Here is a 24,666-nt window from a genome sequence, read left to right on the forward strand (position 1 = left end):
GGGTATTTAATAAAGCCATTTAGTTTTTTTCAACTGCGTTGGCCGGAAAAAAATCATGATGGCGCACTTCCTTATTAAATTTTAAAATGTACGAAAAAAAGAAAATATAATTTTTGCACCAGAACCTACAAATTTACTAGTAAATATTGAATAATAGGAATTTTTTCCGCAGACTTGGCCGTTCATAGGCGATATGACAATAGTGGTGAGTCGTGAGTCGTGTCGAACTCAACGTCTTAATACTGTAGAGATGCATTGCCTTGCAAGGCACATTATCATAGACCTGAAACATCACCATAGTGCAATGGAAGCGCCATCAGTAAGAACCTACCTAGTTAACACGTATCCCAAGAAAGCTAACGGTGAGGAATATATGAACCCAACCATCTATTTAAACCAGGCTATGCGAAATTGAGAACAAACAGAAGATTTTTTTCTCGTACTTTTTCCCGTTTGGTAGCAGAAATTTGAACCGGATGTGTGAGCTCAAGCTGCAGCAGATGCACGAGGTCAAAGTACAACAGTGACGTTGACAGCAGGTATGAAGAATGAGTTCTCCTCACCCTACAGGGACATGACAAAGGAAAAGCAATACAAAATACTCATCATTACATTCTCAGGATATGACACCACCGTAAAGCAAGAAGATTACTGGCCTGCAATACCGCTACACAAACAAAAAGATGAACTACAGTAGCACATAGTTTGATAGAAGCATCAACGGTAACATGAGTCTTACGAGCAAAGAAGATATCGGTCTAAGTTGCTGATCTTCAGGCACCATTAACAATTTAAAACTGAACATCACCAAGAAATTGCACATAATGCATGGCAACGTGTCTCAACGATGAATTAGAGTTAACAAAAGGACGTAAGCAACAAAAACTTTAAATGATTCCAAAACACGCAACAAACCGAGCAAAAATTGATTAATTACCGAGGCTCTATATAAAATTAACATAAATCGATGTCTAAGTAACAAGAAAACGAATCCACACACATGGAACTATAACAAACACATGAACAAATGTATGTACAGTGGGGGGAAATAAATATTCGTACACTTGAAAAATCGTATTTACTCTATACATAATATAAATCACTTTTCCTGTTAAGTTTGTGTACTTACATACATTAAAATACGATTTTTCAAGTGTACGAATATTTATTTCCCCCCACTGTATATATTTCTCTTAGTCATGCTGATCGAGAAACTAATGCCCTCAATGATAGTGATAAAAGTTCATCAGGAAAAAGGTAACAAAAACATATATGCTTTACACTGTCAGGAAACGCACAAATAAAGGTTATAGCACACAAGAGGAACAGAAAAAGAACACGCAATGGAAAACGCAGAAAAATTACTATGATACCAAGCGCCACTCGTCAGGTCGTGTACAGGAAGGATAACAACAAATCACATTCAATAACCGGTCAAGTTTAAAAGACAAAAATTAGCTCAGACCTTCAGAAGTTCTGTCGTATCTACTTATGTGCTCCTTAAAATCAAAGCAAAAATAAAGAGATGTGAAACAAAAAATTCAACAACACAAATAACAAACACCGCAGACTATAAAGACACCAATACAGAGTCCTCCTTTATTCTGTCATCAACGAACCCTCAAGATTGAGTTTAGTTCACAAAATAAAGTCGTGAAGGAAAAATGATTCACGTCCACAATCTCTCCTCAGAAGGCTTCAGCTTCGAATGTCTTTAGACAGCACGTTACGTTTTTCACTGCAAACATTCCGTGGTGATGACATCCAGACTTGAATTCGTTACAAATAATTTCAATTTTTCGATAGACTGACACAAGAATTACTCCAAGAAACGCCAGTAAAATTCGGCCAGTGCTCCGATATTAAATTTTCATACAAAATTAGCAGCAGAATTTGAATATATCAGAGTTGTAAGTAGATAAAAATCCAATACAAAGAAAGGTAAGTTTATGCTACCGTTAGATATTTGATGAAGAACCTCCAATGATCGCCTAACTACTCAGGACGCTCTGGAGGCAAGGAGCAGCGGTCGCTGAAGAGCGGCATCACGTTGCACTGCCAGCACTCGTGCCAGCGAAGTCGCCTAAAGTGTTCGATGTTTTCTAGCATGGCAGCACGTCGTTTCTGGTGACTTTCACTGTGAGGGAATCCTCTAAACCAAGAGAGAAGACGATCAGCAAGTTCTTCGTCATTCTTGAAAGTCACACCGTTAATGTTTGGTTTGACGAGCTCCTCGATGGTAGGGTAGTACTGAGCAATGACTGGCAAGCCACAACCAAACATATCCACAACCTTCATGGGTAAATCAAAGCCCGAACTTGAGGTGTGCAGACTGAGGCCAACGTCAGCAGCTGCAAGCAGTCGTGGATAATCTTCGGGCTCAAGCCACACCGTTTCCAACTGCACAGTTTGCCAATCACATCGCCGTGCCAGGTTTAAGTAGTAGTCCTTTAAGGGCCCTTTTCCGGTAACAACAACAATGAGGCGCGGGTATTGCTCAGGCTTGAGTGAGGCGCGGTCCTCATAAGCAGTGAGGGCGCGTAATAAAACAGAAAAGTCTTCATCTTCTGTCCAGCTCGTGGATGAAACTAGCAGAGCCGGTCGGTCTTCACTATGAGAAACGCGACCGTCCGCGAAACGTTCAGTGAAGACTGTTTTATCTGGAGCGCTGCCACTAAAGCACGGCAGTTGAGATGATAGCTTAAGGAAGAGATCGTGTTTGGCCTCAACAGATATTGGCTGGAAACGCAATGGGGGTCTATCGTAGTGAACAGTAATGTGATCCACGCCCCAGCTCCTCTTGAGATCGTCCTTCATGGCACGGCTCACGCACAGCCCGGCAGACGCCATTCTGCCGAAAACTTTCTCAATTGTTTTATAAACGTGCACAAGCGGATGTCTTTGTCCTAATGTCAAAGCGAGGATACTGTAGCCATAATTATGCCAGTCCAATATAAGACGCACACGAAAAATGAGGCAGTAGAGCCAGCATACAGGCAGAGCAGGCACACAAGGAGGGTTTTGTAGCATCAGATATTGCGGACGCTTTGATAATAAAAGTGTGAACCACAACGAGAAAGCTTGCCATAAAACACGAAAAACAAACCTAATCAGATTTGGCAAACTGTTGAGGCAGGAAGGAACTTTCCTCAAAGGAACAATTGAAATTTTGGGATGGCTCAGCAACTCTTCTTGAGGTCGAGAGCCCATGTACCCCACTAAATTTACATCATAATTTTCTTGAGCAAAGGATAGCGCATGATAAGCCATGCGGGGGGAGTGGCCGACATCACCGACCACGACGACGCTCACGCAACCTCTGCTCGTTGACTCCGCAGGGTTATTGTTGCCTCCTTGTTCTACTTCCCTTGATGTTTTGTCACTGGTAGGCATGATGGCATGCAAACACCTGCAACACAAGAAACTGTCAACACAAGCTAAGAGCTCATGAATGGTGGTACATAATAAAATTTAATTGTGAGAATAAAAAAAAATTGGAATTTCAATAAAAAAAAGCCAGGAGGTATGGAGAAATGCAATGATAGAAACTATTGGTGCATTGAATTGTCAACTTTTTTTTTTAACATCAGTTGTGACTAGAATTCACAAAAAAATGTAACTCACTCAAACTTTTCCTTGTTCCAATTATGAAGAATTGAGGAATTATATAAGGAAAATCTGAGATAAACTGTAACTGAGTACCCTCAGAAGTTGTCTTCATATATAAATAGGTATAAAAGAAGTTCATAAAGGACTTAGACCTGAAAAAATATAACTCAGTACTCACTGCAGTGACTGACAGAGAGCACATTTTCTCATCGACGAAAACTTGAGGTCACGGACAGACAGACAGACGGACGGACATGGCGAGTACAATAGTGCATTTTTTCCATAAATGAGAAAATGCGCTAAAAAGCATAAATTTTTACAAGCAGTGTTTTCATTGAAATTGCTGGAGGTTTCACAAAGCTTAGTAGTTTCTAGCAAGATAGGGTAAAGGTTGAAGAGTTAGAGGTTCCACTTACATTTCAAAAACTTTAGAAATTCAAAAAATGGTACTACTCAATAGATTCTTCATTCATTGTTTTCAAGTTCATCAGAGTTTTTGTCTGCATTGTTTAGACCTCATGCCTGTACAGCAGGCAAGAGGCTCTAATTAGCAATGTGCACATAACATAGTTAAGAAAAAATTGATCAGAATCTTCAGCAACTGTATACCAAATAATTCAATTAAATTTGTTACAAATAACCATAGGAAAGTTGGGAAAAAACATAAGCAAATTTATTAGCATATAATAACAGTGGAGTAAATATGTACTTACTACACATTAGCTAGCATGCCAAACTTTCTACTCAGTGCAAATATTTTTGAATAAAGAAAGTTAATGTGACTAAAAATCATGGCATTGTTAATAGATTAGAACCTTCTATATTGAATTGGAAATCTCGTGGCTCCTAAGCCATGTATTTTCAAAAGGCTTGGCTCCAAAAAAACTTTGTCAAAAACAACAAAAAAACTTTATCACAACTGCTTTCATTAAAAGTCTCATAACTGCATGGTGGCAAAGCAAAGTTCTTCATTTATGAGTCCTATAAGTAGACCAGGCACAGAATATATTTAGCTTCTGTGTAGTGCCTAAAGCTTTCCCAGCTGCAAGATTCCAATAAAATGAATTATAAATCTCCTACAAATTGCTAACAAAAGTGCATGATCAGGCCATGTTTTTTCAGTTATAAGTAGGAAAATCCCAGACTTGGAGTAGACCAGTAAGTATCATGCATGCCAGCAATATGTAGGTATTAAATAAAACTTCGAACTAGATTAGGGGCTTTTAAATGAGCTGGTTCCTAAGAAAAATTTTGCAACTATGCGTAGTGGCATAACTTCATTTCTGCCACCCACCTCCAGCCAAATATCTATCCAAAACATTTCCATCAGTGGTCTGATTGATTTTTTAGTTTTAGTCATGTCAGACAGCTTGTTGGGAGGAATGAAGTCAAAACTGGAAAATTGGGCAGAAGCGACTCTTGACTGAGACAAAAATACACATGATCATAAACAAGATGACATGCTAGGAATACCAGTTCATAAATTCAAGATCGATCCAGCCTTTGATCCAGTTTCAAATATTGACTAAAAATAAAAATAAATTCTAGTTTAAATATTTAAATCAAATAATATATGTGTACAAAGACTAGAGCTTTCCCGCCATTTCTAGAACCGCGAGATTTCTGCCAGGATAATTATCACCTTTCTAATTGTCAACGAAAGTGCATGATTGGGCCACAAGATTCCAATTGTATTAAAAATTTGTCACATTGGAGCCACAAAATTTCAGAAACAAGCATGAAAATTCCAATCCCAAATTATGGCACCAATGCACCCAGGCATGGAATATATCTACTTGGCGACAGGCATGGAATATATCTACTTGGCAAGCCTCGACTGAATTTTATGAGCCATGGTTCTATGGATTTGCCAGCCGTGATTCCATTTTTTCGAGCCGTGAATTCCATATCCCGGCCATGAAAAGCCATTTATGAGGTGCAAATTTATTTACAAAGTCCATGCATGTGTTACCCCAAATCTCTAATTTTACCCTAGAACAGTCAAACGACAACAATAAAATTTGTCTTTACTGTAAGTTGAGCACGCGTTAATGCAGTCTGACCGCCTTGACATAACCACAACTTTGCGAAATCTTTAAAAAAACTTTTAGTTGATTTGTTTACATTACGATGTTTATGTTTTTTCTGCAGGATATTTTGGCGGGAATGGTAAAGCAATGCGGATTGCAGAAGTTGAAAATTTTATCAAATGACATGTTTGCAAAGTGCAAACCCTGATTTTTCAATCAAACAAAAATTTATGACATTTGAGCCGCGAGATTTCATACCCACCGAAATTATACAATATTAGTCAATTAGAGCCGTGATATTTCAGACAAAAATAGGACTTTTCCAGCCCTGCTTGGCAAGTCACAAATGAATTTTTGGATTTGCCACCCAATATTTAATTTCTTCCAGCCTTGAATTCCATATCTCAGTCATTAAAAGCCATTTGCAAGCCGGCGTCAACTAACTTTTTACATGTGTAAAAAGTCCCGTGCATGTGTTACCCTAATCTCTAATTTTACCCTTAAAACAGTCAACACTATTACACGAACATTTGCCTTCACTTGAGTAGCAACCCATACCCAGGATGGTGCCGTTTTCCGCGGATTAATCCGGCGTAAACGAGACTCCAAGCCCTTCTACTGGCGTACAACGCGGCGTACAAAGAGCTAAAATAACGTTATTGGCGCACACGCCCGGCGTACGTCCGCATCTGGCTTGTCTCGACCTCGACGTACGTCTGCATCTGGGCGATCTGGCTTGTCCTGACGTACCGTACGTCCGCATCTGGCTTGTCTCGACCTCGACGTACGTCTGCATCTGGGCGATCTGGCTTGTCCTGATGTACCGTACGTCCGCATCTGGCTTGCCTTGGTGTACGTTTGCATCTGGGTGATCTGGCTTGTCCTGACGTACCGTACGTCCGCATCTGGCTTGCCAGTGTGTTTGTGACGATCGCCAGGCATCAATCGTAAAGTACATGTGCCTGTGTCGATCATGCAGCATTGGTGAGGGTTACACTTCCGTTTTTAGCAAGCATATTGGCAACTTTCTTTCCTGGCGTACTGGCGTACATCCGAAAACGAACCTCCGGCGTACACGCTGCACCTTCCTGACCATGGGTAGCAACTGAACACCTGAAAGGTATTTATGGTCATTAGTCAGACTGCATTGCAGTCTGACTGCTCTGACATGGCCACAACTACACAATTATCTATGAGGAAATATTTTATGTTGACTTGTTGTTTTGTTGTGCAGGATATTTTGGCAGGATTGTTGAAATAGTGATTTATTAGTGCAGATTGCGGAAGCTGAAAATTTTATGAAATGACATGTTTGCGGAGTACAAACAGCATTTTTTTCAATCAAACATGAATACATGAAATTAGAGCTGCGAGATTTCATACCTACTGTAATTAGGTAGGGCTATACTGCTATACGATATTAGAGCCTCAATATTTCAGAAAAAAATAGGACTTTTCCAGCCCTGAACACACCATGCTTAAAAAATTATGCTATTAGGCCATTATTACAGACTATCTGTGATAATATGCTCAAAAATATACCTAATCTGGATTAAGCACTAGGCTATCAAGTTAATGAAGTTATCAACTGCATATTTTTCATTCAAAATTTTACTTTTCAAAATGAAACCAATCCAAGAGTAAGTAATATCATGTCAATAAATCTATTAGTAAATAATAATAATAATAGCGGATTAGCGGTTTCAGCGTTATTAGGCCGTAGCCCGTAGGCCTGTCGCCGATTCTTAACATCGCAGAACATTCACAGCATTTTGCGGTCTCGAACTCGCAACTCACTGCTTCAATTCTGCTGTGCTTAACTGCCCGGCCTCCTTGCCGATTCTGACCAGAAACTGGCGCACAGAGCTGGGATCGAACCCGTGCCTCTCTGCACCAATCCTGGTACTCTGAACTGTAACCACTGCTCCACTGGGCCACCTTGCCCACCACTCACCACTGGGCCACCTTGCCCAGTTGTGTAAATAAAATAATCATTGATTTCAAAGCTTATAAATTCTCGGCCCTTACCGGTCACCGGAACTACAAGTCGTGTAGCCTTGTAGGTACTGAGACGAGAGGTCAGTTCAACCCAGGCGGCGTCAGCTATACGAACTACGACTACATGCGGACATGCACCTCTAGTGCTTCATCCGCATTAAGATATAGAAGATGTGAACTCGTCGACCTCACTTCGTGCATACGCGGATCATCATCAAATACAAATTCCGTTCGAAAAGAAAAAAAAATTGTTACAATGAAACATATACACCACATGAATAATTATTTAAATTTGCAAAGTAAATTCGTATCCATGGATCGTGATTTCAATGAGTATAAGAGAACAAATTCAGTAGTCAAAATCGAGCTGCTAACAGCAAATAACGGTGTCAAGGCAATGTCATGCGGATGAATATATTGAAATATTTTCTATAACCACTAGGGTGGCCTAGTGGTTAAAGTTCAGAGTACCAAGATTGGCGCAGAGAGGCGCGGGTTCGATCCCAGCTCTGTGCGCCAGTTTCTGGTCAGAATCGGCGAGGAGGCCGGGCGGTTAACTTGTTAAGCACAGCAGAATTGTAGCAGTGAGTTGCGAGTTCAAGCCTGCAAAATGCTGTGAATGTTCTGCGATGTTCAGAATCGGCGACAGGCCTACGGCCTAATAAAACGCTGAAACCGCTATTATATAAGAACTATGAACATTGCCAACTAAACTATTGTAGCGTCTACATGTAATTAATAATTGTGCAATAATTCCTGTTAAAACCAAATGTAAAAATTAGATTTATCGCTAGAAACGTGAATGTCTCAATCGGGAACGCAGCATTTTGTTTACTTCGTACCGACCTTCTGTGTTTATGCATGGTTGCTCAGAAACCTCTCATTAGAGTAAGTACTGCCACGATTAGGCTTTTATATACTTTCCTTATTTATAATCTGATTCCGATTAATATGACCATTTGAATTGTTTATTTCATGTATATGTATAACTTGTAACTATACTGTATTCATGCATGGTTTCAATACATATAATCAAGAAGCGTCAACTTATACCTCCATCCTAGTAGCGCGAATCGGCCACTAGCCTGCATACGCTTTACTATTAGTAAGAAACAGCTTCAAACTAAATCTCTTTTCAATGATTGAAGAACAAATATACTTATGCAGACACGTGAATAATTACTTAATTTTCAAAATAAATTTGTATTTATGATTCGTGTATTCAATGACTCAATGAGTACTTCTCTGGAATCAAACACTGGATTTTACATTGCAATCGAATTATCAGAATGAAACTCCATTAGTACAAAAATCATTCCAGAATAAAAAACACATGTAAATATTTTATCTCATCTTATAGTATACCGCGCAAATTTGCAAAAATTAAACTTCGTAATAAAAATTACATTTAATGGAGCAATCATATTATGAGAGTTTAATCCAATAAAAAAAGTATAATGAGAGTTACAAAATTTACAATATCTCTGCCATGAAAACCTTTAACAGAACTAAGGTTCAGAGGACACAAAACGAATACTTTTTTGATAAACATTCAAGCTCAAGTCTATTCAAGGCGAGTTTCTAGGAAACTTAATGAGTTACATCTCACTTAAACATGCTAGTTGCGATCACTCTCACTCCCTCAAAAGTCTATCAACTGGAACTGTTCGACTTTCTGACTCACTCAAACCTGAGGCTTCGCTTTCAATAACGAAGATTTCCTAATGATTGTGCTCAGATCATTACTGTAGATCATTAATTTTCGCTTTGAAGAGATTACTCTAGTATAGCTGTGTAAGCGTTGATTAGGCGTTAGCCCGGTCGCCGATTCTTAACATCGCAGAATATTTACAGCTTGTTGCAGTCTCAAACACTCAACTCACTGCCTCAATTTTGCTGTGCTTAACCATAAGGCATCGTCGCTTATTTGACCAGAACTGTAGCAGTTAGCTGGGATCGAACCGCAACTCTTTGCTCCAGTCTTGTAACTCTGAACGGTAACCACTAGGTCATCCTGCCCGAATACGTTTTATTTTTTTTATGAATAATGCTAGTTGGGCCTTGAGCTTTAAACCCCAATCAAATCCAGGCATCCGTTGTAGGTAAAGCTTCATCCTTCAAACTGCAAACAATCAAAAAATGTAATGAATATTACCTAACCTCACCTTGCAATAAATTTGACTTTTCCTGAAGAAATAATGAATCGTCAGTCATGAAGAGGTCCGGTCAAATGAAACGATATTAGGTATTCTGTGAACAAGGCGCGAAAAGGAATAGAATCGGCGACAGGACACATCAGGCCTACACTTCAGCGCCGAGATCAATATGTTATGTTATGTTATTAATGTTAATCAATATAAATCAGAGGTCAATAACTTTTACAATAAGGAGTGCTCCATATTTATGACCGAGTACATACAAAAGTTACTTTCTTTTGGAGGCTGCACAGTGCACACTGCGCAGTTGTCAGAAAAATAAGGTGCCGATGAAATAAAAAAAAATTACAGCCCGGCATTGACGTCCGAAAGTATATGATACTATCCGGAAATTGCGATAAACTCAACAATTGTTAACATTACAATCACGAAAGGCCTGACATGTAATAGCGCTCATGCAAACATAAATGAAGAGTCTCTGCTCACATTCTCAAGTGATATTGAAATTATTATTGCAAAAAAAATGCACTTTTTATCAAGGACTAGTCGTCAGAGCTGTCACGAAGCATATTATCACTGCTTATACAGCTCACGGACACGGCATGTGCTTGCGGCAGTCGCTTGCGTCGTGAGCCTATAAGAAGCGCGACGCCTGGCAGGAACGTCACTCAGACGTACGCTGTCTGTCCAGGTGGTCAGAGTACAGTACAGGCTACCGAGGAGGTTTCTTACTCGCAGTAAAATAAGAAATTTGCGCCAGTGCAATCCCCTGTTTCATGCTTCGAAGGCAAAAATACGCGAGAAGAAATTTGTATGCTTAAATTGGTTCAGTTAGTGATTCCAGAAAAATAAGAACCAGCTGGTTTAACTTTTCTGACATCAAAAATATCAATCAAATTGAATTTTTATCACATGCTTTCGATATAAATTTCAACGAATATGAAGTAAAGGCAACTCATGAGTTCTAATTCGATCATGCAGGAATTTATTTAAGCTAACGGTAATCTATATTGCCCCTAAATTTTCATTACGTTTTGAATATATTTCAAGCAATTGTAACTCATTAATGTCTCAAACAGGATTCCCGACATTTGACAAATCGTAAATCTAGCAATTCAAAATACGCGAAGATAAGTAACTTGACTTCTTAGTCCGACTGGTAAATTAAAGTTCCGTTATTGTCCTCAAAGTTTGAAAGCAGACCTTAAGCTGTACAGGAAGCGTTTAGTTTATAACATGGCAGTTTAAATCATATTCAATATTTTCAAAAATTTGAAGTCTAGTAGCAGAAGAAACCGGTAATTCAACGGTCGTCTGCCGCGCCAGTATGAAGTGGCCTGATCAAAAGGTGAGAACATAGCCGGCGTTAAAATTAAGAATTATTTCTAAATAATAAGTAACCGCAGCTCCATAATATCTCTCTAATTTATGGACAAATTTTGAGGAAATTTCCTTGTTATTGATGTTATATCTAATGACATCGTCAATTTTCTATTTGGATTTGTTCTATTTCAGTAAAGTTCCGCAGAATAAATATTTTGTCTCAGGTGATGCGCAAGTGATTGTGAAGTGAAATAGAGGCTATAGACTCAGTTGTCATCAAGGACACGTTCATCAAGACGTATAGTACTCATTTTTAAGAGTAAATTAATTTGGTGAAAAGTTTTCAATAAACCCAAATACGTTCCGATTATCCTTAAATTTATTCATCATTATATTATTAAGTTAATAATGTCATTATATTATTAACTTAAGTTGTCAATTATCGTCAACAGTCATTTTCGAGGCTTGCTCACTTGGGATATCTACCCTGAATGTATTCAAAGTTTAATTTAAAACATTTATTATGAATAAATGGCATAAAACATTTATATGATCATGATAAACATTTATAATAGAAAAATGTTTATAATTTCCCCTAAAACTGTTAAATTTTCCGATGACACAATTTTACCAAACTATAAATATATTTTTTATTACCCGCAACGTAGAATTATTTGCAAACAATTATTTATCTGGCACGTTCTTTCTTCGAAAAAATATCATTCATTCCGGAACTAATGAAATAATCGTGCTACCATTACAGTCCCCAATAAATCATTATATGGATGACCTTTTAAAGTGACGGTTAGTGTCATGCCTAACTGTAGTGAGGGATAAGTTAACGAGTTAAATGTTACCGTAGAGGTCCGTACAGTGCGAGTCTCGTGATGCATGTCTACGCTGCACAAGTAAGGCCTCTCCATATGCACGCGCTGGTCTGATGCATACAGTCCCCAATAAATCATTATATGGATGACCTTTTAAAGTGATGGTTAGTGTCATGCCTGACTGTAGTGAGGGATATAAGTTAATGAGTTAAGTATTACTATGGAGGTACCGTACAGTGCGAGTCTCGTGATGCATGTCTACGCTGCACAAGTAAGGCCACTCCATATGCACGCACTGGCCTGAGGCTGATACACACGCTCGTCTTCCTCCAGAGGTTGCAATCCAGCGTTGCATGTGGAGATCTTCATGCGTGCATGCGCAGTTGCACTAACTGTTATGTCATCTGATTCATGGTCAGGCAAATTGGGTTCGGATGTACAAATTGTAACGCCCTTGCTGTAATTCTAGGAGTAATTTCATCAATGGGAGTTTTCCGTTGATTACCAAAGAGCGATTTCATCAATAAGCGTCTTCTCTTTATCGCCATGGTAATCTCTTCAAATGACGTGATCTGTCAATTACCATAGGATGAATGTCATTAGGAAGATTATCATATTTATAGTCATAGGAGTAATCTCATCAGAAGGTGTTCTCAGTTCGCTGCCATAGGATTAAAATCTGGTTAGTACATAATATTCGTTTTCTGTTTTTTACCATAAGAGTAACCGGATTTGTCTGAGTAATGATTTTATTACCACTGTAGTAATATCATCACTCACCAGTTACAGTAATTTAAAATGTCCCTAATTTTACGTATTCAACTACAGTCGCGTCAGATTTTCATTTCTAATACGTGTAGCGCGGTGACAATCTCTTACAAGTTACATACTTCAATAGATGACGTTCCTAAACACGGGCATGGTGGTGAACAAGAGTTTTTGGTCTTTTGTAAATTAGATGAAAATTCAAGTGCATCAAAGGGCCAACGAAACCCCTGCATGAGCGAAATAGGTTATTTTTTCGTAATTGTGTAAATGTCAATAATTTCAAAGAATACTATTCATTGAGTCACCGGTGACAATAGTCAATAGGTAGCTTCGATAGTGATCAGGAAATGCATATTCAAGAGGTTTTTGAAGGACAATCATTCCAAAGTCAAAGAAAGAACACTTAAGCATAAAAAAATCCTTAGCTCCAAAAATTTCTAATTTCGATTTTACTAATACGGGTGCTCTTACAAACCGATTGTTCGGCCGTAAAATTACTCGCTCTGTGCCTCACTCATTAGCGTAAATTTAATGAGACTTTAACCAGAAGCTCGTTAGACAAAAATGTTCACTTAACTTAACCGTGCTGCATCGAACGAACGTTGTGGGTTTGACTCTTAATAGTTTTACGGCAATGGGAAAATATTCAAGTGACGAGTCAAGATATAGGCTTTCATTTTCGGAAAACGTATAACTTGGCATGTATAATTTTTATCTTTATTACTTCAGTCGTAAAAATAATCTGACAATATAAAATTCAAATACCTTTTCCCCTTTTTCTTTTCAAAACTCTTAAATTTTCATCTTAGAGATGGTATTACACGAGTTATCTTTTATTGAAAATTCGTTCAATAAATGAACGTAAAATTCGTTTGAATTGACATTAACTCGGAGAATATATTCGAGCAATCATCCGCTTTTTAGCGCATTTTCTCATTTATGGAAAAAATGCACTATTGTGCTCGCCATGTCCGTCTGTCCGTCCGTCCGCGACCTCAAGTTTTCGTGGACGAGAAAATGCGCTCTCTGTCACTTACTGCAGTGAGTACTGAGTTATATTTTTTCTATGATGCAGATAATCTCTTACAAACATGAGATGATTATAAGATGGCGATGTCATTCCTGCTCTCGACACGTCCTGACGCACATTATGACCTGGCATCACTCGAGCGCGATGCGTTCAATTGATAAGTCAAAGCTCAGGGGCCATACTTTCAAAACTCGCTAAGTGAACGTAAGTACTTACGCTCTATTTTCTTGTCTATGATTGGTGGATTTTGCTTGAAAGGCCGTCAATGATTGGCTCATGAACTTACGATCTCTTAACTTTTTTTGAAAGTATGGTCCCAGATCACTGATGGCGGGAAATAATCACAGGCCTTGCACAGTATATATAGCGTGACTGAAATGTTGAGCTTCTTCTGTTGAGCTTCTTCGCATTTGTAAGTGAAAGAGATTGCAGTTTAATTGGGGATTAGGCAAAACTTTCGTTCTCACTTCTAATGTACAACTTCAGTTTTTAATGCATCCATTCTTCCATTAACTATAATGCGCAATCTAAATTATTGTTTTTGAGGCTCATTCAGCAGTGCAACATATTTTAGCTTTTTACCGCATTTTCTCATTTATGGAAAAAATGCACTATTGTGCTCGCCATGTCCGTCCGTCAGTCCGTCCGTCTGTCTGTCTGTCCGTCCATGACTTCACGTTTTCGTCGAGGAGAAAATGCGCTCTCTGTCACTCACTGCAGTGAGTGCTGAGTTATATTTTTTTTTTTTTGTGCAAGGGAAGGCATTTGATCCTAATTATTTTTCGAACTTTTTGTTGCCAGAAAACCACGTATGTGCTAATCCAGGCCACGTGAGAGCATATCAGTTCATTTATTATAATACAATTCCTTTCACATTGATAATTCTAAATAGTGAATAAATAACATTTTTATTGCGCAAGAAACATGACAGGCCTAATGGTCACGGTTGTGCAATATCTGCTGTTTACTTTCATCTATGAGCTATGCTCGAGAAAGTTCGTTTCCTGTTATCTTTGCGTGCGACATATGCCTCGTATAATCGTGGTGACGCTCATTAATCCCCACGTTATTTAAAAGAGAGCGAGTTGAGTTTTTGCCAGGAAAGTCGAGCAAACGGCTGTGAGTGAACAGATGACAGCGCTTTCCTCCACATGTGGTCCGCGTTGCCGAAGCTTATATGGTCGACGCTTACCATGAAAATACTGATGATGAAGTTGGAAGTAAAATTGTCAATTCAGTCATTATTCAAATAATTTGTAGCTGCGGTGCGGTCAAGGGAGAGGAATAGGACAAAATATCAAGCGCCATTTGTTATTAAATTTGTTCTTAATCAGGCACATTTTTTGAACAGAAATCGGCAATCTGTAAGAAAATATTGAGGACGAAGTTGGAAGTAAAATTGTCAATTCAGTCATTATTTGAATAATTTGCAGCTGCGGAGCAGTCAAGTGAGACGAATACGACAAAATATGCATAAATCGGATGACTCCATCGATGGTCCGTGGTATAAAACTTGTCACTGGAGATTTACGACAATTGTTATTATAATCGATGAAGTTTTTATATATCAGTAATTTTAATCATTATAATATCAGTGATTTATTTCATATTTTTAAAGACATTAAAATTACTTAACAATTTTAGTTTATATATATCTGCTAAAATTTAATTTATAACGACAATTAATTTTTTTTAAAATTACCTATACAATTTATACCTATACTGATAACACTTTCGGGCAATATTGACCGTGCGAAGAATGCAACGTGCAGACGACATTTATTTGCACCTTCAGTTCCAACAGCTGATACAATTTAGCGACACTGCAATGGTGGTAATTACCTTAGCTTTGATAGGAGATGAACTAAGAGTTGATAAATGACGTGAACGAGAGTAAATGGACAGTAAATAGCACATTCAAAGAAACTCCTTCCGCTATGATCGCCATGAATGAAGGACATGTTTTGTTGCATCACTGACATTACCTCAGATAGACCCTCCTTGCTTTTACTCGCTGGGAAAGTTATGGCTACGTACGTTACGTTATGGCTACGGCTACGTTATGGATATTAATCTTATGGGCTGACTAGGCCTCAACATGAAACACTAGGAAACGAATTTTCTGTCTCCTTGAGATGTCGTATATAACGTGTAACAGAATTGAAGTACTTCACCAGCATTGTATGATTTTGAACCTCGTCTGAGAAGCATTATTCCTCAGGCAGTTTTGAGCTCATCAGCATTGTTGATAAGAGGCCATACAGTCTTAATCATGTGATTTATTGCCGAGGCTCTGCAATCACCATTTCTCTAGACGACGAAGATACTTGCGTGCTGGTCGATCAGAGTGCCGTGACTGCAAGTTTCTATGGCAATCATGACGACTCGTGAATATTCATACGCTGATCAGCAAGTCATTGTGCATGAGCTCATTTGCAAGAGCTGTTGCACGACTATATCTTCTCAACAATTAGCGTGGCGTTAGAACGTCTCCACGTGACGATGTTTGCCAATTGTGTCCGAGAATCTTCTGCCAGCGGAAGCTCGCGTAGCGGCAACCGCAGGCACGCAACGCCTATGACGAGCCTCACCTAGTAATTATAAGTCTCAGTATTGGAAAATAACTGACCTAGTTACTTGAAACTCCAACACCTTTTTGTACTCAGACAATTGCATCCAATTATTTCTTTCTGTAGATATCCGGTTATCAAAGGGAAGCACCAGTGCAAATGAATCGCGCCAAATTTGTTGCGAAATTTAGTTTTGAAATAAATTAAGAAGCGATTTATATGGGCGGCGCTAAATAATAATATAACGATTTTATTCGAATTAATAAACTGTTCATACCTTAGCCATAATTGAGGAGCAGTAAATTTTCATTCATAACAAACAAATATTATATTTTTCTTAAAATAAAGTTATTTTATTTAGGTAACGAGAATTACACTTCAGTATTTCAAAGAACTTCAGATTAGATCCCATTTGAGGGCTGCACATTGATCCAATATATTAAATGAACAGTTAGTATTCTGCACCCATTACTGTTCCCGCTCTGATACAAATATTTGATAAATATATCCATTCAACATTCATTATGCAAAACTAAGATTATTTACTGTAAAATTTTTTTTATTCCCGTTGGATACCTGTTTCAAATTTTACTGTGGGCACAATCCTGGGCGTCAGAACAAGTGATACTAAATTCATTTATTTCTCCGAGATCAATAAATTAGGTAAAAAACTGTTCATAAGGTTCAGGTGTTCAGCATAGCCACGTTTCATTAATTCGGGGAACGGCTAACAAAATTTGCTTGAATTTCATTTGCTATTTCGGGATCATACGACAAACGAATCTAACAAGGTGAACCTAAAATATATCATTAGTTATGTGAAAACTAAAAAAAAACTATGGTATAATCAATCGCTCTTATAATCTTATTTCTGTAGTAGGTAATACTTCATTAGTTAGGAAGCTTCATTGAATTCGGTCTTGATCAATAAACTTACAGTAGTATGTCATACAGAAACTTTCTTTGAGAGTAGAGTTGCATCAACAAAGAAAATATTTTGAAGCACAAACTTTCCTATTACAAGGATCTCATGTATAGGTTCATTCAGGCATGGTTGAATTAATATATGTATTGATTCATACACGTATAATGAATGAATTAATACATGTATAATGAATTATTACATGTATTAATTCAACCATGCATGCATGTTTGGGAGGTTTAAGCTAAACAAGTTTTTTTTTTTTAAATTCAACCGCGCAGTCTCTTAAAAACATATTGACGTCCGCCCACTTGGGAAACCATGTAGGTGAACCAAGGAATGATGAGTTCTAACGGGCTAACAGCGTTCGAAAGTAGCGCCTTAACTTCATCAGTAATGTAATATTTAGTCGGCGTCGTGTGCAGACTTGTTTACAATAAACGGTGCTGCCATATTTCTAAATTATACCTTATCAATAAAAAAAGATTTGAATCATTTCGACTTTGGTACTTCTTCTGATAGATGCCAAGAAACCCCAAAAAATAAAAAATAAATTTATTGAAAGGTGTGCTTATGAAATAATTGTGTGTCCATTTAAATGCCACGTTGCCGAAATTTATTCATTCAAAATAACCTGATTTGTGAAAAACCTCTAACTTTGCATAGCTCAGCCTGAAATTATAAGCAATACATTTGTTCAATTTGATGAATGAGCTTCACATATAAACAAAAATAGTCCATATGAAATGCGACAGATATGTACAGCTGTACGCTTAGGGATTAAAACTCAATGGGCTGTCCATTATTTCATCATCATTTCTTCCATTCAGTATATACGTAAACAGTTTTCAGGTAATTAGATCATTTTACCATTTAGAGACTCCATTGTTCACAGCAATGAAACACAGAAACACAATATTCCCAACTATCCTCATCGGTAGGCGTTAATAATTCTATAGAATTCTAATAATACATTTCGCAACATTGCATATACGTGACGAATAATTACATGTACTTGCCTCTAACAATACATGACACTCCACTACACTTGCTCCTACTAATACATGACACTCCACTACACTTGCTCCTACTAATACAAGACACTCCACTACACTTGCTCTTACTAATACATGACACTCCACTACACTTGCTCCTACTAATACATGGCACTATTGCAGAGGGCAGCAGCGCTGGTTCTGGTGCTGGCGCTGCTGGCGCAGCAGACTCTGCAGGAGGCGCTGTGGCCGTTCACGCGCACCTCGAGACCGCGCCAGAAGTTGCCAAGCCGCCCTCAGCGACGCCCTCAGGGAGCTTATGGAGCGCCTCCGAAGCCTTCATATGGAGCACCGCCTAAAGCTCCGAAACCATCTTATGGAGCACCACCAAAGCCTTCATATGGAGCACCACCTAAAGCTCCAAAACCATCTTATGGAGCACCACCTAAGCCTTCGTACGGAGCACCGCCTAAAGCTCCGAAACCATCCTATGGAGCGCCTCCAAAGCCTTCATATGGAGCGCCACCGGCTACTCCAAAACCATCTTATGGAGCGCCTCCAAAGCCTTCGTATGGAGCACCGCCTAAAGCTCCGAGCCCGTCTTATGGATCGCCTCCTGCTGCTCCAAGCCCGTCTTATGGGTCACCTCCTGCTGCTCCAAGCCCGTCTTATGGGTCGCCTCCTGCTGCTCCAAGCCCGTCTTATGGGTCACCTCCTGCTGCTCCAAGTCCATCTTATGGGTCACCGCCTGTTGCTCCAAGCCCGTCTTATGTGTCACCTCCTGCTGCTCCAAGCCCGTCTTATGGGTCACCGCCTACTGCTCCAAGTCCATCTTATGGGTCACCGCCTGCTGCTCCCAGCCCGTCTTATGGGTCGCCTCCTGTTGCTCCAAGCCCGTCTTATGGATCACCTCCTGCTGCTCCAAGTCCGTCTTATGGGTCACCGCCTTCTTCTCCAAGTCCGTCTTATGGGTCACCTCCTGCTGCTCCAAGTCCGTCTTATGGGTCGCCTCCTGCTACTCCAAGCCCGTCTTATGAGTCACCTCCTGCTGCTCCAAGTCCATCTTATGGATCACCTCCCGCTGCTACAAGTTCATATTATGGATCGCCTCCTGCTGCTCCAAGCCCATCTTACGGTACACCTTCCAATCCTGCTCCCAGTCTTACATTAACTTACGACTCTCCGTCTGCTCCTAGTCCCAGCCCATCATACAGTGCTCCATCTGCTCCAGGCCAGGACTATGGGCCGCCCAAAGACAACTCCATCACCAACTCGGGATCTCCATACAATCCAGGCAGCAGTGAGAAAAGTAGTAATACTAAAGCAGGAGGAGGTTTTTCGTTTTCATCCTTCGATCAACCGTCTTTTCCGGATTTTAACTCGATTTTTGAAGATTTTTCTTCAACGGGATTTCAATCTTACGAAAACGACCAGACCTCTCGACCTGCTCCTGCATCTTCAGGCTCGTATCAAACACCCTCTCGACCAGCTCCCGCTCCTTCAGGGTCGTATCAAGCACCATCTGGAACAGCCCCCGCTCCTTCAGGGTCGTATCAAGCACCCTTTCGACCAGCCCCCGCTCCTTCGGGGTCGTATCAAGCACCCTCTCGACCAGCCCCCGCTCCTCCAGGGTCGTATCAAGCACCCTCTCGACCAGCCCCCGCTCCTTCAGGGTCGTATCAAGCACCATCTGGAACAGCCCCCGCTCCTTCAGGGTCGTATCAAGCACCCTCTCGACCAGCCCCCGCTCCTTCAGGGTCGTATCAAGCGCCCTCTGGACCAGCCCCCGGCCCTTCAGGATCATACCAAACACCTGCTCGACCTGCCCCTGCTCCATCAGGGTTGTACCAATCCCCTTCCAAGCCATCATCATCTCCATCTGCATCGTACCAAGCTCCTACTCGACCTTCAAAACCATCAGGTTCTTATGGTGCTCCACCGCAATCCGCAACCGCGCCCTCTGAATCTTATAAAAATTCAATAGGACCTGCCTCTACTCCTTCTGGTTCATATGGAATACCCTCAAATCCAGGAGGACCTACATCTTCTCCATCAGGATCATATGGAGCACCACCGGCCTCGCCCAATTCAGCAGGATCGTATGGAGACTCTTCTGCAAGCCTACAAACAAACCCTTTCGACGATACGTTTAGCGAAATATTCAACTCTCCACACAGTGATGTTAGTAGTTTATTCTCTGGCCAGGCTAGTAACTCGTACAAACCACCTATTGGTGACCCTCTGCCTCTTGACGATGGATATTCATTCCCGTCCTCCAACTCGATCGGCCAGTCGAGCTCCTATAGTTCCAAGCGTTCCACCGGTAACTCAATTGATGACCTGTATAAGTTTCCGCCGTTCTCGGCAGCACGCTCGAAAATAAGCGACCAAATTGACGCTTTTACTTCAAGTGAGAAGAACGATGGACGCATCATTGCTACTGAGTTTGATGAGCTCTTCGACTGGGACTGGAAGAGCGAATAAAAGTCATTACTTCCTCCACCTGTTTAATTTTTTTACTCGCGACGGGATCAACTTTATTTTTGTTACGATTTTGTCATACCCATCTTCCTACATACTTTGTTATGACGTGTAAATAAATTGATTAACTTGAAATAATTTTTCTTCCATAAATCGGTTTTTGTTCCCGCGGGGGATGACGGCTAGTAGCTTGCAATTGATTTAGTTGTGAAAAAAACGAAGTAGAGACAGGAAGAAGCCAATTTAAATAATTTTGAGATTGAATTCAATACAAAGGGCGAGTTCCATGCTTGCAGATTGTCTCAATTGCGATGAAAAAGATAGTTAATGAAGTGCGATGGATAAATCCGATAGCCAAGAAAAAAAAAGAATCTGATAGCCAAGAAAAAATGCATTTCGAAGGTTCGAAATTATACACCATTGTAAGTGCTTGATTAAGTTCACCTAGAGTTTAAAAGCAAAGAAAGTAAATTCGCCATATAATTATTGGAACCGTTATCATTTAAAACAGTGAATGTGCCTTAGGTTTTCAGTGATTTTAAATTCTTGGTTTACTTGTGATTTAAGCAGGTTAATGATATAATTACTGAAGGTACCTAGTTAATTTTATAAAATATTGGCGAGTCGAATCTAAATTTTTTTATTCTGTTATAAAAGAGAAACAATGCCACTGTTTTTTTCCTGATTACAAATTCATTCAATCACGTGCTAGAACTCATTTAAATTAGTTTCAGAATCAAAATCTCACATTATTTAAAATCCTCAAAAAATAACTGATTTTGTCACGTCTGGATTTTTTGAAGACATCGTAAATTTGATATCTTTTTTTTTAACCTTTAAATATTCATTCAAATAAGAAACACTGAAATGATCCCATTACGTAGATATCTTTAGAGAAGATCACGTAAGAATTGGTCTGAGTAAACTCACGAATTCAACATGATGATGTACTTTTCAATTAAAAAATCGTGCAGGAAATATTACGATTGTTATAAATGACAAACCAAGTGAAATTTAAATTAGTATTCAATTAAGTTCAGCAGTTTCATGTGACAATCTCGGCGGGCTGGTCGGCGATGTTTTCCGTTCTCAAGCTCAGAGAAAAAATGTAACGAGTATTGAGCTTCTACTATACATTTGAAGCTAGGTAATGTTGTTGTTTATGTTGTTTTCTTATCATTTATGTTATTTATGTTGTTTTCTTATCATTTATGTTGTTTTCTTATCATTTCAACAAATTACGGCTGACAGCTTGCAGTTACGCCACACTGTGGTAGAAATAATTTTTGTAACGCAAAACCTGTAACTTGTATGTTCAGTGTTCAATGTTCAATTGTTATTTCTGACCTGTTAATTAAACGGAATTAGTACTATTTTTCAAATATCATTGTTCTAAAGTGAATCCGTTGAAACAGAATTGAAAAATGATAATGCCGCGGTCATGTGATTAATAATAATGATTCTCTGTGCATAATATTTAAGTTTTTAGTGTTTCAGAATGCACATTTTTCGGATAATAAAGAATAGAACTTATACTTGAAAAAAAAATTAAAAATTCCCATACAGAGGCCTATACGATGGGTAAGGCAATGATATTTTTACATACTCATCATGAATAATAAGAACAAATATCTCTTTCGGTATCACACTTTTGACAGTAAATTGTTCCCATATACCTTTCTTAGAAAACACTTATCATTTTCAAACTTCTAAAATTTTATGAAATGAAATTTATTACAATCGAAAATCCTAGATGGAAGTGAAAAGCACGATACAGAAAATGAACTACTGTCGCATAATCAAGCATTTATCTATATATCAATCATTTATAAATACCACGAATAACATTATCTTAAGTGGCAATATTTCTATTTGTTCACACTTTTTGAAGAATAAACTCATAATTCTTGGATGAATCAGGGAGATCAATGCGAGTATCCAAGAGGATGAAAAATCTATGAGGAACATGCATCTCGACATTTTCATAGATCAATATACTGTATATCTTTAGCTGTTTGAAATTACCAGGGGCAAATTAGATAATATATATAGCTTATAATAGTGTTATGAATAGCAAATTGCTCACACTAAGCCCGGCTAGCTCAGTCGGTAGAGCACGAGACTCTTAATCTCGGGGTCGTGGGTTCGAGCCCCACGTTGGGCGACGTTTTTACTGGCTCACAAGTGCAGAAAATCGAAAAATAGCCTCGGCATTTCCACATGGGCATATAGTGTCTAAAATGACCAAATAATCAAAAATTAGAAAATAGCCTCGGCGTTTCTACACGGGCATATATATATATAGTGTCTGAAATGACCAAATGCACCAACGATTAGTTTTAAAAATACATTGGGCTAGTGATAAAGGGCAACTTCTGTAGGTTGTCAGGTTATAGGGAATGAGCTTAATAAAGCTTGTCCACGCTGTTGAATTTATTATTATTGTTCGTTATTTGTAATTTGAAGGTAAAATAAAGAATTTTAACAGAGATGAACAGATAGCGTGAGATGTAATGATGGACGATTATGTATATATGATTGTCACAAGATATCATCCATTACTGGATTATTTACAACAATTTATTACTTATTATTTATTTATTATTACAATTATTATTCATTTATTATTATTATTGGTCAATTTACAGCAACACTGACAGAGCAGCGTGGCTAATTAACACATGCACCACCTCCATCATGTATCAACTCATACCCTTCTCTCCCATTATTATCAGTTGTATCTTATTCCTTTTTGTCAGTGTGGGGGATGCGGAACATAGACATATTCCTTGCTATCCAAATAGTCCTAGCTTCCCCTTATGAAGTAATTTTTTGAATAAGTAATTTGAAAGTAATAATAGGCCATGGGCCTATTTCTTCAACGCCGACACTTCTAATCTATTCTATTTCTTGATAACTCACAAAGAACTTTTTTCACCTCTCACCCAATCTCTTACATCTTCTCTAACATCTACTATAGCATACACATAAAGACCTTCTACGTACACGGACTGGACCCTGCCTACCTGCTCTATCGCTTGCAACACTATCATCAATACGCACACTCTGCTTCATCATCTGCACCACCACCTGCACTACCACCTGCACCACCGTCACACCACCACCTGCACTACCACATACACCACCACCTGCACCACCACCTGCACCACCGTCTGCACCACCACCTGGGCCACCACCTGGGCCACCACCTGCACCACCGTCTGCACCACCACCTGCACCACCACCTGCACCACCGCTTGCACTACCACCTACACCACAACCTACACCACCACCTGCACCACCACCTGGGCCACCACCTGCACCACCAACTGCAGCAGCATCTGCACCACCACCTGCACCACCACCTGGGCCACCACCTGCACCACCAACTGCAGCAGCATCTGCACCACCACCTGCACCACCACCTGGGCCACCACCTGCACCACCACCTGCGCCACCACCTACACCACCACCTGCACCACCGTCAGCACCACCACCTGGGTCACCACCTACGCAACCACCTGCTCCACTACCGGCGCCATCTACTCCATCATTTGCAGCACCATCACCTACGTCACTCGCTGCACCAGCAGCTACACCAGCCAGCAGGTACAGCGGTGCTGGTGATGTAGTGTGCCGTCGATATCGCTGTGCTCGTGTCGTGTTCGCAGGCTAAACAAGGCTGAACTCGACTCAAAAGCGCCTTGGTTTTGAAGTATTCACATTCATTGCAAAAAAAGCTACCTTATATTAGATTTTGTTCTCCTGGTTAAAGATAACTGCGAGGGGACAGAGACTGTGTAACAAATGATCGCAGAGATTGTATTGTGATTGTACCGCTATCATAATCCAATAAATCATTTCTGAACGCAATGAGATTCCAGTACAATGTTCGTATCACGTGATAAATATCGAAAAAAATACGAAACTCTCACATTTAGTTATTCCTTTAGTTGC

At 39.5% G+C, this 24,666-nt stretch overlaps 2 protein-coding genes and 1 non-coding gene across 4 annotated transcripts; 2 read left to right on the forward strand and 1 right to left on the reverse strand.

The window, feature by feature from the left end:
* Positions 1-1,185: 1,185 nt before the first annotated feature.
* Positions 1,186-7,834, reverse strand: LOC108679175 (chitobiosyldiphosphodolichol beta-mannosyltransferase-like). Of its 2 annotated transcripts, none has more exons than XM_018167772.2 (2): positions 7,668-7,834; positions 1,186-3,409 (listed from the first exon to the last, which is right to left on the reverse strand). In XM_018167772.2, the coding sequence occupies exon 2, from the start codon at positions 3,391-3,393 to the stop codon at positions 1,996-1,998; it is 1,398 nt and encodes a 465-aa protein (XP_018023261.1). In that variant the 5' UTR covers positions 3,394-3,409; positions 7,668-7,834; the 3' UTR covers positions 1,186-1,995. The 2 variants fall into 2 exon arrangements, with proteins under 2 accessions (XP_018023261.1, XP_018023262.1); XM_018167773.1 differs by having other exon boundaries at positions 1,186-3,401; positions 7,666-7,687.
* A 3,244-nt stretch (positions 7,835-11,078) lies between these two features.
* Positions 11,079-20,844, forward strand: LOC108679167 (basic proline-rich protein-like). Its single transcript, XM_018167754.2, has 2 exons — positions 11,079-11,141; positions 18,412-20,844. The coding sequence occupies exons 1-2, from the start codon at positions 11,121-11,123 to the stop codon at positions 20,710-20,712; spliced, it is 2,322 nt and encodes a 773-aa protein (XP_018023243.1). The 5' UTR covers positions 11,079-11,120; the 3' UTR covers positions 20,713-20,844.
* Positions 20,845-22,800: 1,956 nt separating this feature from the next.
* Positions 22,801-22,873, forward strand: Trnak-cuu. Its single transcript has one exon. It is a non-coding gene; the product is annotated as a tRNA-Lys (tRNA).
* The last annotated feature ends 1,793 nt before the right edge of the window (positions 22,874-24,666 follow it).

Source organism: Hyalella azteca, unplaced genomic scaffold, assembly GCF_000764305.2.
Source record: "Hyalella azteca isolate HAZT.00-mixed unplaced genomic scaffold, Hazt_2.0.2 contig12222, whole genome shotgun sequence".
NCBI lineage: Eukaryota > Metazoa > Arthropoda > Malacostraca > Amphipoda > Hyalellidae > Hyalella > Hyalella azteca.

Excerpts from the sequence above, each read along its gene's own strand:
- LOC108679175 (XM_018167772.2), bottom strand. The coding sequence starts at position 3,393 with ATGCCTACCAGTGACAAAACATCAAGGGAAGTAGAACAAGGAGGCAAC.
- LOC108679167 (XM_018167754.2), top strand. The coding sequence starts at position 11,121 with ATGAAGTGGCCTGATCAAAAG. Across the intron at positions 11,142-18,411 it reads TGAAGTGGCCTGATCAAAAG|AGGGCAGCAGCGCTGGTTCT; the intron begins GTGAGAACATAG and ends GCACTATTGCAG.